This window comes from Microcaecilia unicolor, chromosome 1 (genome assembly GCF_901765095.1).
Source record: "Microcaecilia unicolor chromosome 1, aMicUni1.1, whole genome shotgun sequence".
NCBI lineage: Eukaryota > Metazoa > Chordata > Amphibia > Gymnophiona > Siphonopidae > Microcaecilia > Microcaecilia unicolor.
In genome coordinates this window covers 690,586,290-690,600,237 of record NC_044031.1, presented here as the reverse complement: position 1 = coordinate 690,600,237, position 13,948 = coordinate 690,586,290, and the positions used below count along the sequence as shown (strand labels likewise).

At 47.3% G+C, this 13,948-nt stretch overlaps 1 protein-coding gene across 1 annotated transcript in view; it reads right to left on the bottom strand.

The window, feature by feature from the left end:
- The window catches only part of VPS13C (vacuolar protein sorting 13 homolog C), a 992,635-nt gene that overhangs the window by 648,557 nt on the left and 330,130 nt on the right, over positions 1 to 13,948 (bottom strand). Inside the window, exons 29-30 of the mRNA XM_030188422.1 lie at positions 9,586 to 9,745; positions 9,218 to 9,334 (exon numbers count right to left, since the gene is read on the bottom strand). Of these exons, the coding sequence (XP_030044282.1) occupies positions 9,218 to 9,334; positions 9,586 to 9,745 (277 nt within the window). The remainder of the gene's footprint in view (positions 1 to 9,217; positions 9,335 to 9,585; positions 9,746 to 13,948) is intronic.

Genomic DNA, 13,948 nt, shown 5'->3' with positions numbered 1-13,948 from the left:
ATTGGATATGGTGCGTTTCCCTACAGCCACTCCCCTCCTATTGGGATCAAAAGAAAGAAACAATTGGGCGGACTGTCTGTGGGGCTGTGTCCGCTCCAGGTAGAAGGCCAATGCTCTCTTGCAGTCCAATGTGTGCAACTGACGTTCAGCAGGGCAGGAATGAGGACGGGGAAAGAATGTTGGCAAGACAATTGACTGGTTCAGATGGAACTCCGACACGACCTTTGGCAGAAACTTAGGGTGAGTGCGGAGGACTACTCTGTTGTGATGAAATTTGGTGTAAGGGGCCTGGGCTACCAGGGCCTGAAGCTCACTGACTCTACGAGCCGAAGTAACTGCCACCAAGAAAATGACCTTCCAGGTCAAGTACTTCGGATGGCAGGAATTCAGTGGCTCAAAAGGAGGTTTCATCAGCTGGGTGAGAACGACATTGAGATCCCATGACACTGTAGGAGGTTTGACAGGGGGCTTTGACAAAAGCAAACCTCTCATGAAGCGAACAACTAAAGGCTGTCCTGAGATCGGCTTACCTTCCACTTGGTAATGGTATGCACTGATTGCACTAAGGTGAACCCTTACGGAGTTGGTCTTAAGACCAGACTCAGACAAGTGCAGAAGGTATTCAAGCAGGGTCTGTGTAGGACAAGAGCGAGGATCTAGGGCCTTGCTGTCACACCAGACGGCAAACCTCCTCCAATGAAAGAAGTAACTTCTCTTAGTGGAGTCTTTCCTGGAAGCAAGCAAGATGCGGGAGACACCCTGTGACAGACCCAAAGAGGCAAAGTCTACGCCCTCAACATCCAGGCCGTGAGAGCCAGGGACCGGAGGCTGGGATGCAGAAGAGCCCCTTCGTCCTGCGTAATGAGGGTCGGAAAACACTCTAATCTCCACGGTTCTTTGGAGGATAACTCCAGAAGAAGAGGAAACCAGATCTGACGCGGCCAAAAAGGAGCAATCAGAATCATGGTGCCTCGGTCTTGCTTGAGTTTCAACAAAGTCTTCCCCACCAGAGGGATGGGAGGATAAGCATACAGCAGGCCCTCCCCCCAATCCAGGAGGAAGGCATCCGAAGCCAGTCTGCCGTGGGCCTGAAGCCTGGAACAGAACTGAGGGACTTTGTGGTTCACTCGAGATGCGAAGAGATCCACCAAGGGGGTGCCCCACGCTTGGAAGATCTGGCGCACCACTCGGGAGTTGAGCGACCACTCGTGAGGTTGCATAATCCTGCTCAACCTGTCGGCCAGACTGTTGTTTACGCCTGCCAGATATGTGGCTTGGAGCACCATGCCGTGACGGCGAGCCCAGAGCCACATGCTGACGGCTTCCTGACACAGGGGGCGAGATCCGGTGCCCCCCTGCTTGTTGACATAATACATGGCAACCTGGTTGTCTGTCTGAATTTGGATAATTTGGTGGGACAGCCGATCTCTGAAAGCCTTCAGAGCGTTCCAGATCGCTCGTAACTCCAGGAGATTGATCTGCAGATCGCGTTCCTGGAGGGACCAGCTTCCTTGGGTGTGAAGCCCATCGACATGAGCTCCCCATCCCAGGAGGGACGCATCCGTAGTCAGCACTTTCCGTGGCTGAGGAATTTGGAAGGGACGTCCCAGAGTCAAATTGGAGCAAATGGTCCACCAATACAGGGATTCGAGAAAACTCGTGGACAGGTGGATCACGTCCTCCAGACCCCCAGCGGCCTGATACCACTGGGAGGCTAGGGTCCATTGAGCAGATCTCATGTGAAGGCGGGCCATGGGAGTCACGTGGACTGTGGAGGCCATGTGGCCCAGCAATCTCAACATCTGCCGAGCTGTGATCTGCTGGGACGCTCGCACCCGCGAGACGAGGGACAACAAGTTGTTGGCTCTCGTCTCTGGGAGATAGGCGCGAGCCGTCCGAGAATCCAGCAGAGCTCCTATGAATTCGAGTCTCTGCACTGGAAGAAGGTGGGACTTTGGATAATTTATCACAAACCCCAGTAGCTCCAGTAGGCGAATAGTCATCTGCATGGACTGCAGGGCTCCTGCCTCGGATGTGTTCTTCACCAGCCAATCGTCGAGATATGGGAACACGTGCACCCCCAGCCTGCGAAGCGCCGCTGCTACCACAGCTAGGCACTTTGTGAACACCCTGGGCGCAGAGGCGAGCCCAAAGGGTAGCACACAGTACTGGAAGTGACGTGTGCCCAGCTGAAATCGCAGATACTGTCTGTGAGCTGGCAGTATCGGGATGTGTGTGTAGGCATCCTTCAAGTCCAGAGAGCATAGCCAATCGTTTGCTGAATCATGGGGAGAAGGGTGCCCAGGGAAAGCATCCTGAACTTTTCTTTTTCGAGATATTTGTTCAGGGCCCTTAGGTCTAGGATGGGACGCATCCCCCCTGTTTTCTTTTCCACAAGGAAGTACCTGGAATAGAATCCCAGCCCTTCTTGCCCGGATGGCACGGGCTCGACCGCATTGGCGCTGAGAAGGGCAGAGAGTTCCTCTGCAAGTACCTTCTTGTGCTGGAAGCTGTAAGACTGAGCTCCCGGTGGACAATTTGGAGGTTTTGAGGTCAAATTGAGGGTGTACCCCTGCCGGACTATTTGCAGAACCCACTGATCGGAGGTTATGAGAGGCCACCTTTGGTGAAAAGCTTTCAACCTCCCTCCGACTGGCAGGTCGCCCGGCACGGACACTTGGATGTCGGCTATGCTCTGCTGGAGCCAGTCAAAAGCTCGCCCCTTGCTTTTGCTGGGAGCCGCGGGGCCTTGCTGAGTCGCACGCTGCTGACGAGAGCGAGCGCGCTGGGGCTTAGCCTGGGCCGCAGGCTGTCGGGAAGGAGGATTGTACCTACGCTTGCCAGAAGAGTAGGGAACAGTCTTCCTTCCCCCGAAAAATCGTCTACCTGTAGAGGTAGAAGCTGAAGGCTGCCGGCGGGCGAATTTGTCGAATGCGGTGTCCCGCTGGTGGAGAGACTCTACCACCTGTTCGACTTTTTCACCAAAAATATTGTCCGCACGGCAAGGCGAGTCCGCAATCCGCTGCTGGATTCTATTCTCCAGGTCGGCGGCACGCAGCCATGAGAGCCTGCGCATCACCACACCTTGAGCAGCGGCCCTGGACGCAACATCAAAAGTGTCATAAACTCCTCTGGCCAGGAATTTTCTGCACGCCTTCAGCTGCCTGACCACCTCCTGAAAAGGCTTGGCTTGCTCAGGGGGAAGAGCATCAACCAAGCCCGCCAACTGCCGCACATTGTTCCGCATGTGTATGCTCGTGTAGAGCTGGTAAGACTGGATCTTGGACACGAGCATAGAGGAATGGTAGGCCTTCCTCCCAAAGGAGTCTAAGGTTCTAGCGTCCTTGCCCGGGGGCGCCGAAGCATGTTCCCTAGAACTCTTAGCCTTCTTTAGGGCCAAATCCACAACTCCAGAGTCATGAGGCAACTGAGTGCGCATCAGCTCTGGGTCCCCATGGATCCGGTACTGGGACTCGATCTTCTTGGGAATGTGGGGATTAGTTAATGGCTTGGTCCAGTTCGCAAGCAATGTCTTTTTTCAGGACATGGTGCAAGGGAACAGTGGACGCTTCCTTAGGTGGAGAAGGATAGTCCAGGAGCTCAAACATTTCAGCCCTGGGCTCGTCCTCCACAACCACCGGGAAGGGGATGGCCGTAGACATCTCCCGGACAAAGGAGGCAAAAGACAGACTCTCGGGAGGAGAAAGCTGTCTCTCAGGAGAGGGAGTGGGATCAGACGGAAGACCCTCAGACTCCTCGTCAGAGAAATATCTGGGATCTTCCTCTTCCTCCCACGAGGCCTCACCCTCGGTGTCAGACACAAGTTCACGGACCTGTGTCTGCAACCTCGCCCTGCTCGACTCCGTGGAACCACGTCCACGATGGGGGCGTCGAGAGGTAGACTCCCTGGCCCGCATCGGCGAAGCTCCCTCCGCCGACGTAGTCGGGGAGCCCTCCTGGGAGGTGGCCGCGGTCGGCACCGCACGCGGTACCGACGTCGGGGACCTCAACCTGGGCGATGGGCCAGCCGGCGCCACGCTCGACGGTACCGGAGGCGCAAGCACCGCCGGTACCGGAGGGGTAGGGCGCAACAGCTCTCCCAGAATCTCTGGGAGAACGGCCCGGAGGCTCTCGTTCAGAGTGGCTGCAGAAAAAGGCTGAGAGGTCGATGCAGGCGTCGACGTCAGAACCTGTTCCGGGCGAGGAGGCTGTTCAGAGTGGAGCGCATCGACACCTCTTGAACAGAGGGTGAGTGGTCCTCTCGGTACCGATGCCTGCTGGGTGCCGAATCCCTCGGCGACCCAGAGCTCTCGGTGCCGACACGGGGAGGAGACCGGTGTCGATGCTTCTTCGATTTCTTCCGAAGCATGTCACCGGAGCTCCCCGGCACCGACGAGGAGGACGTAGAATCCATCCGTCGCTTCCTCGGGGCCGAGGCCGAAGGAGGTCGGTCTCGGGGGGGCTGTACCGCAGGAGCCCTCAGGGTAGGAGGAGACCCACCCGAAGGCTCACCGCCACCAGCAGGGGAATGGACAGCCCTCACCTGCACTCCTGACGATGCACCACCGTCCGACGACATCAGCAGACGAGGTCCCGGTACCACCGACGTCGATGCAGCTATCCGATGTCTCGGCGCCGATGCAGAGGCTCGATGCCTCGATGCACTGGCGGCCGAGGAAGATGGTCTGGACGCTGACGACGTCGATGCACTCGAAGATCCCGGTGCCGATGCCGACGAAGAGCCCGAGAACAACACGTTCCACTGGGCTAGTCTCGCTACCTGAGTCCGCCTCTGAAGCAGGGAACACAGACTACAGTTCTGAGGGCGGTGCTCGGCCCCCAGACACTGAAGACACGACGAGTGTCGATCAGTGAGCGAGATAACCCGGGCGCACTGGGTGCACTTCTTGAAGCCGCTGGAAGGCTTCGATGTCATGGGCGGAAAAATCACGCCGGCGAAATCAAAATCCGAAATGACGGAAAAAGAGCACCAAAACTTTAGAGGGAGAAAATCTCGACCGAGGCCGAAAAGAGGCCTACCCCGACGACGAAAGAAAACTTACCGGGGCAAAAAGCTGGAAGTACGGGGAGGATTGACACGAAACCCGGTGGAAGGTTTCCGGAGCACTTCCCGACTTAAGCAAAAGCTTTTCCGAAGAAAAAAACACGCTCAAAACAATTTGGACGCGCGAGGTCGACTTTCCGGGGCTCGACACGGCGAAAAATACGACCGTACCGAGTGCGGACAAAAGAAGACTGGCCGGCTCGAGCCGGTTTCGGGCGGGAAGACGGCCGCGCATGCGCGGTGCGCGCGGGCGCGCGAGGACTAGCAAAGGACTTTGCTAGTGAAGTTTCCGATTGAAGGGGCTGCCGTGGACGTCACCCATCAGTGAGAACAAGCAGCCTGCTTGTCCTCGGAGAAACTGTCTTTACAGTATCCTACCCTGACCTGAGGAAGGGGGTTTTGTTCGCCGAAAGTTAGTCAAAATGTATTAAAATTAGTCCAATAAAAAGATGACCTTATTTCCATGTTCTATTTATAAACATTTATTAACACAGCTACAATACTACTTTATCCTAAAGCAAAAAAAAAGAAAATATTTTATTTACAGTTTGTCTCCTCTGGTTTCTGCTTTCCTCATCTTCTTTTCACTGTCTCCCTGCCATCCATGCCCTCTCTCCTGTCCCCTCTACCTGCCCTCTCTCTCCCTTCAATCCACCATCTGCCTTCTCTCTCCCTTCCATCTAGTGTCTGCCTTCTATCTCTGCCACTTCCATCCACCATTTGCCCCTGTCTGCTCTCTCTCTCTCCCCCCCTTCCATCCACTGTCTGCCCTTTAATCCACCATTTGCCCTCCCTCTCTCATCCATCCAGGGTCTGCCCCCCCCCCCTCTCTCTCCCCAATCCATCCAGAACCTGTTCCCTCTCTCTCTGCCCACTCTTTTCTTCCCCAGTTCTAGCCCTATTATCCCACCAGCCCCAGCCCACGTCTCCCATCTGCCCCCCCCCCAATTCAGCGTCCAGTTCCAGTCCCACTATCCCACCAGTACCCAGTTTCAGCCCCAGCCCTTTTCTCCCATCAGTCCCAAGCTTCAGCCCCAGCCACTTCTCCCTGTCCCCTTTTCAGCTCCCAGTCCCCACAGTTTCAGCCCCTGCCCCTTTTCAGCCCCAGTTCCAGTCCCCTTCATCCACCTGCCTTCAATTAGGGCCCCCCCATTTCAGCTCCAGCCCTATTCTCTCACCCGCCATCCTTTTCAGCCCCAGATCCATTCTCTCACCTGTCCCAGGCATGGCCCCATTCTCCCACCTGCCCCCTTTCTCAGACCCCAGTTCCAGCTCCAGTCCCTTTCTCCCATCTGAGCACCTCCCCGACCCAGTCCCCACCTACCTACCCTCAGCTCCCTCGACAGCCCCCTTCTCTCTGCCACCCGGCACTCTGCATTTTAAAAACTCTGAATCAGCGGTGCAGCGCCTCATGTCTGCCTGTAAAAGAAGATCACCTTGTCGGGCCTTCTCTCACTGTGTCCCGCCCTCCTCTAATGTAACTTCCTATTTCCGCGAGGGAAGGACACAGTGAGGGAAGGCCCAATGAGGCGATCAGCTTCTTTTACAGGCAGATGTGAGGCGCTGCACCGCCGAGTCAGAGATTTTTTTTTTAAATGCAGGGTGCCGGGTGGCAGAGAGAAGGGGGCTGTCGAGGAAACTGAGGGTAGGCAAGGTGGGGACTGGGGACAGCGGCGCCAGCGGCCTTTGGGTGGGAGCAGCAGGAGCGGAGCACCCCTCTCGTTCTTACACTCGGGGTGGACCGCCCCCACCGCCCTGCCCTTGGTACGCCACTGCAGGCCACAGGTTCAACTAGTTGATACCTGTTCACATGCCCCAGAGCTTCATTATTTCCCTCCCCTCCAAACCCAATCCCGGCAGCTTCATTCACAGTGAATATTTCTGCAGCAGAGCAAGGATACATGCTGATGAATGCATGTGCAACCTTGTCAATCTGTGCTGTCTGTGAAGTCCTATTGATTTCTGTGTTAAGGACAGCACTGTTATGGTAGTATATAACTGCACACCCTGACATCTGCTAACAGATATCATCATAGCCAGATAAGCAACATTTTTATATGACTAAAGCTCATTTTGCACAGGTGATTTGTTTAAGTTGAGATATACCCATTTGGCCCTGATTTTACAAAAACCATTGACCAACATGGAGCTCTTTGTAAAATATGTTTAAGGAGTGCATGTGTGTATTTGCTGGCCTATACAGTGGGATGACCCATTTTGCTAATGCACACATGCCCAAAAAGAGCAGCATCAACTTGGAAGCTTCCATGTAGAAATACTGGCACTTATACATGTAAGTGGCACTTTTGCAATTGCCACATACAAGTATCAGCCCTTCTATGTGTAGTGGGGCCATTTTACCACATATAAATGCCGCCATGGTAGATGACAGCTGATAGAGACCTGTACGGTCCATCCAGTCTGCCCAACAAGATAAATTCATAGCCTAAGGTATGATGTGATACTACATATGTATACTTGATCTTGATTTGTCCTTGCCATTTTCAGGACACAAACCTCACCAGCCTATCCAAATCTGTCCATCCTCAATCAGGGCACAGACCGTAGAAGTATGCCCAACACTGGCTTTGTTTCCCAATTACTGGCGTTGCCATCTAATCACCACTAAGCTTGCTTGGTGCCATGCCTTCTATATAGGATTCCTTTGTGTTTATCCCATGCATTTTTGAATTCCGTTACCATTTTCATCTCCACCTGCAGGAGGGTATTCCAGGTATCTACTACCCTCTCCGTGAAAAAGTACTTCCTGACATTATTCCTGAGTCGGCCCCCCTCAATTCATGTTCTCTAGTTCTACTACCTTTCCATCTCTGGAAAAGGTTTGTTTGTACATTAATACCTTTCAAATATTTGAATATCTGTATCATATCACCCCTGTCTATCCATTCCTCTGCCAATTAGCTAGTGAAACTACAATTTTTTAAAAAATTGGAAGCAGGAATTAAATTTAAAAAAATAGATTAAGGATAATTGCTCCCTTAATCACACATATGTCTTAGCCAAAACGAGCACTTTTCCAAAATCTGTACATGGTTCTGAGCTGGTGCAAAACCCAATGGTGAAATTAGTTTTAATATAAAGGGAGATTCTATAATCTAGACACCTGCATTTACATGCCAATTGCATGCATGTTCAGAATACTAACACCTACACATTAGTGCTAGCAGGGCACCTAAGTGGTATTCTGCAAATACCCATTTAACTTACATAGTATGTATATTCAAAGGGGCATACACATGGGTGGAGTATGGGTGGGACATGGGTAGAGATATTTACACATGTAACTTACAGAAGAATAAATTTTAAGTACACTGGTACCGGGTTATACCAGCACTAGATAATGGAACCTGGGTGCCCAAATTCTGTAATACTATAAGTTCCTACTACTGCATGGCCTTGAGGCACATAAATGGGAGGTACCTAGTTGTAGAGTTTACACCATAGCGTATTCACATTGTAATAAGGAGTGGAGGAGTAGCCTAATGGTTAGTGTAGTGGACTAAGATCCTGGGGAACTGGGTTTGATTCCCACTGCAGTCCCTTGTGATCCTGGGCAAGTCATGTAACCCTCCATTGCCCCAGATACAAAAACTTAGACTGTGAGCCCACTAGGGACAGAGAACGTACCTGCATATAATGTGTACAGTGCTGCATACTTCTAGTAACGCTATAGAAATGATCAGTAGTAGTAAGAAGAACAGATGTATACATATTCAGCCTACCCAAACCCTGGGTTACCATATGGCTCCAGAAAAAGGAGGACAGATTGAGCAAGTCTGGGTTTTACTTCCATTGCTTTCAATGGAAGCAAAACCTGGACTGGATCAATGTGTCCTCCTTTTTCTGGAGCCATATGGTAACCCTACAAACCACACTTATGCCATGCCTCCTTGAAACCACTTCATCTTGAGAATCTATATATGTAAACAGCAGCTTTCTGAAATTATCAATTGCATGTATTTGTGATCTACACATATAAATTCTATTTTCATATATAGAGAGAGAAAAATTGGATAATGATCATGCATTGCAAAAGGTAAAGCACTTTTGACCACACTCTATGAAATACAATATGAATAATTACTATTCTGAAAATTTGTTTTTACAAAATATACTCCAGAAAACCATTACCTTCAATCTTGATTTCAGCAATATGGCTCTTTTCATCAAAAACATTTATACAGAAAGCATCCAGTTTGGCAATCAGCTTGAAATCAACTATGTCATTATCCTTGGATACTTTTGTTACTGTTGAGAAAAATAATATAATAATTTTGTGAAGAATGCTGGAATATGCTGGCATCAAAAAGTTAACTCATTTGCAACCAAAGATTCTCCAACAAGTCTTCTATTTTGTTCACTGTCATGTGCTTTGGCATTCCTCTGATATTATGTGAATCCCAACATATAAACAAATAGGACTTCACATTTATACTATTGAACAAAAAGACTTGCACTGTACTTGTTTTTAAATAAAAAGACTAAACTTCTCAATATACCTTTCTTCAGGGCACTGTCTTTGTCGAGTTTTGGTGTTTTGGGGTGTCCTTGCTTATCAGCAATATTTTTGCTACTTGATGGAACAGCAGCTGTTAGAAAGTTCATTGCAGAGAGCAAGGCTTGTGTATGCAACAGCAGGTCCAAGGACGAGAAAGCAACCTGATGAAAAATAACAGTTTAATACATATCTAATGATGTAGCAACTATGTCTGAACTGTAAGTCTTAAGTGCAAAAGACAAAATTAACAAGGAGAAAAAAAAAGAGAGAGTGTAAGATCAAGGCTAAGCTTTCATAATACTACAGAGGTTCAAGTATACTTTCCCATTAAAAACTACCACAAGATCTGCACTTGCTTTTAATTGGAGGAATTTTCTCTTTGAAGGTAACATGCCTATATTTGAAAATATAACAGTCTGGCGCCAACACAGTTCAGTGATGGGATTATGAGTGTTTCTAGACAAATCGATGAGGGTTTCTTTGACTTTGCAAGCAAATTTAGCAGTCTCACAGAGGTTCACTCCTTTTGATTTTACATGAGAATACTGAACACTATTCAGTTCACAGATGTTTTGGACTCCTGATGCAGGCCATTAGGCCAAAACACAGCTCGTGTCGGGTCCTTGGTTGTTTGAATAAATGAACTTTATGTAATTGCACACTGTACTGCGTGTGACATTGTTTCCTCTCCACTGTCTGGCATTTCTGGACTTCTCTGAGGAGGTTTGGTTTTCCAGTTTTTTTGTTAAGTAAAAAAAAATATATATATATATATATATGTGTGTGTGTGTGTGTGTGTGTGTGTGTGTGTGTGTGATGATCTATATGTGTAATAATAATATGTTTTAATGATTTATTAGAGAAGTATATGAAATTGATGTGGATGAATGAAAGACTGAGTGTGCAAGTGATCCATTTTATTGGATTTGTGATATATAAATATAAAAACATTTTATGACAAAGTTTGTTTTAGATTCAATAAGAAAACGGTTGTCTTCAATATTCTATATATATATATGAAACATGTGAAATGCCATTGACATTTCACATGTTATTTCAAATGAATGCACATCCCCATAAATTGATTCAGTATATGACAGTATTTCCCAAACTGTGTGCCACAGCACCCTGGTGCACCACAGGGAACTCTGGGGTGCCGCAGCAAATCCCAACCTCCATCCCACCTGAACTGCTACTGCAGACAGCAGCGGCAGAAAAAAAAAAAAAAAGCAAGTGCAGGGCTGCAGCAGTCTTCAAGCATGTGCTGTCAGTTCTGCCGGTCCTCTGACCCCAGAACTGGAAGTTGACGTCAGTGGGGGCAGAGGACCAGCAGCGCCGACAGTGCATGCCTTAAGGCTGCTGCGGCCCTGCGCTTTTTATTTTATAGCAGTCACTGGGGACAGGGAGCACCTTCGGGACTCGCAGAGGTGACTGCCAAGGAGGTTGGATGAGAGCAGGAGATGGGATGAAGTCAAAAAGTTGAAGACAATAGGTCAGTCTCTGTTTCCCTTCCCATTCAAAACAAAGCAAGCAAACCTATGAGATGCTACATCCAAGTTGTCATTCTTTATTGTTGGTAGCATTTTTTTATTTAATCTCACTTATATTTTTAAACATGCTAACTTGTGCAGCATACAGATGAACAAAGAGGAAGTACAATAACCAGTGCATTTTTTCTAGCAAAAAAGGTGCCAGTACTCAAATGGTAGGGACCCACCCCACAAAAGCCAGGCCTCCTGCAATCAGTCACAGAATCTATGACAAGTCAGAATGGGTATGTAGAGCCTGATCTCTTTCATTAAAACTTGGGGTCCATGAGTCAATTTTAACAGACAATTGAAAAGGTGCCAGTACTCAGTACCCCAAGTATCCCCTCAAAAAAAGCCCTAATAATAATGGAATAACTTTTCATAGGTAGTATAGTAATTTGTTATAAATCGTAATCAGTGTATCATTTGGAGGAGCTGGTTATATGAACATCCTAGCACTGTTATATTTGTGCAGAGAAAAAAATGAAGACCTGTGTAGCCGGGGTGGGTGGGGAGAGGAGACCTGTATAGCCGGAAGGAGGGGGAGACCTGTATAGCCAGGAGGGGGCAGAGACCTGTGTGGCCGGAGGGGCAAAGATCAGTGTGGCCGGGGGGAGGGTGCCAAGAAAAATTGCTCGGACTAGAAAGGTGCCGTGAACTGAAAAAGTTTGGGAACCACTGTTGTATGATTAACTGGTATAGTAGCAGCTTCCTGGTTTGAGTCATGTTTAATATGAAGAACAAGAGTGCTAATGAACCCGGATTTATTTTTACTAGGCTTTATAGAAACTGGCTTTCCATAGGATTCTGTAAATCCCCATTGTTATTTAATCTCTATTTGCTGGTAAGGCAAAATCAGTTAGCATTTTCATTATCAATCCTATACAGATAGTTTGTAAATTATCTGCATAGGTTTAGAAAATGACAGATGAAACTGCATAAATTAAGAAATATATTTAGAAGACATTTTTTATGGGATAGAAAAGAATAGGATTTTAGTGAACTCACAGAAGACAAAGACTTTGTGGGACCATACATACCTATGTAAATTTAACCCTAACAGAGTTGATATTTAAGAGTTGGTTTATCCTGCTACAGACTCAGGTAAAGATTCTGGGAGTAATTACTAAGTATACAGATTGGGAATTTGGTAAAAGGCCATTTTGATCAACTTTGTATTACTTGAAATTTCCAATCATATTTAGATCATTTATTAACAGTAGCCCATGCTCTGATTAGAGGGAGAATGGATAACTGCAATTCTCTGCTAAGAGGAACCTCTAAAACTTAATTGAAAAGATTACAACTAGTACAGAATACAGCAGCTTGGATGGGTTCAGGCCTTGAACCTTTGTGATCATATTTGTCCTGCTGTACAAGCTCCAGCATTGGTTACCTATGCAAGTGAGGGCAGAATCTATATTTTCTTAATATTTATGTCTTTGATGGCTATTTCTCTAACTTATTTGAAACAAATTTGCAGATGCATCCTGAGGAAGGTCACTGTGCTCTTCTTGATCAGAACATTTTATAATGATTTTAAGATCAAGATATATTGATACAGATCATTTAAAAATCTTTTCTTCAGGCTTCAAAGTGCTGGAACTTATTTACCAAAGAGCCGAGATTTAGTCAGGATTATTTTAGATATAGAAAATGCCTGAAAAAATTTAGCTATTTGCTTGTAAGACATTTGTTCATTTGACCAAAGTACATGCGTAGATTAGGCACATTTTCAGCAGTGCTGCACACTGTCATGTGTAGCAGCAACAAGCACATCAAGGTAGAAAGATAAGGATTCAGCTCCCAAAAATCAGCCAGAGAAATCCACAAAAATACTCTTTTCAGCTGCAGTAGTCTAATTTCAGTATCTTTTCTTCTCATGGTAAAATTCAATCCAACATCAAAACTTCAACTGTAAACTTGAAAAACTGCCAAAATATTTTCAGGATACATCTCAGTCCTTAAGATTCCACTGTTTCTTTTCCCTCAGAAACAGGAACAAAATAAAGACAGATTGGTATGTCAACACATATGTAATATCTGTTTCATTAGCCACCTCAGGCTCTGGAAATTAAGATTATATAAAACAGTTCCCATGAATCAGCCTTTCCATTCCTACCCAGCATATAGCTAAAAGGTTGGCTTTCTCTCACCAACATACCTGCAGCAGCTCAGCCTAAACAGCCACCTCCCCTCAGGATAGTCAAACTCAAAACTGTTACATACTATCCTCCACCCCCAGCTGTTTATGCACTGAAAACAAAACCAAAATTAAAAACAACCTGTAAAATACCTGTTGTACACCTCAGAAATACCACTCTTTCAGGAAGGAGTTTGCTACTTCCTAACAGTTCCTTTGCATCCAAACCCTGAACTGCAGGTAACTTCCAAAACATTTCTACTTCCCTGGGCTCTGCTTGCAAGGCTCCGTCAGCAACTTGTTCCTCAGCTTGCCCACCTAAATGCTGGCAAATAATTGCAAACTTGCTCTCTATTCTATAAAGTGTAGGAACCGATACTGGGCATACATACACACACACTTTCAGGTGAATGCTAATTAGCAGATAATTACTGAAGTTACATGCGTAACTGACAGTATTGTGTAACTTGCTCACAACTTTGCTCACCAAGCGTCTAATATTTAACCATCTCTCTGACCTCATGTGCAACTTTCTTTAAATCAGTCAGCTTACTTTCTAACTCTTCTTGATCTCTTACCTATCTATATGTTCCATCTTTGCTTTACCTTTCACTATCAATTAAAATGTTCTATTACTTATTCTGTTGACATAAGTAGTATACTATGCCATAATTTGTATTGTTATTTGAATA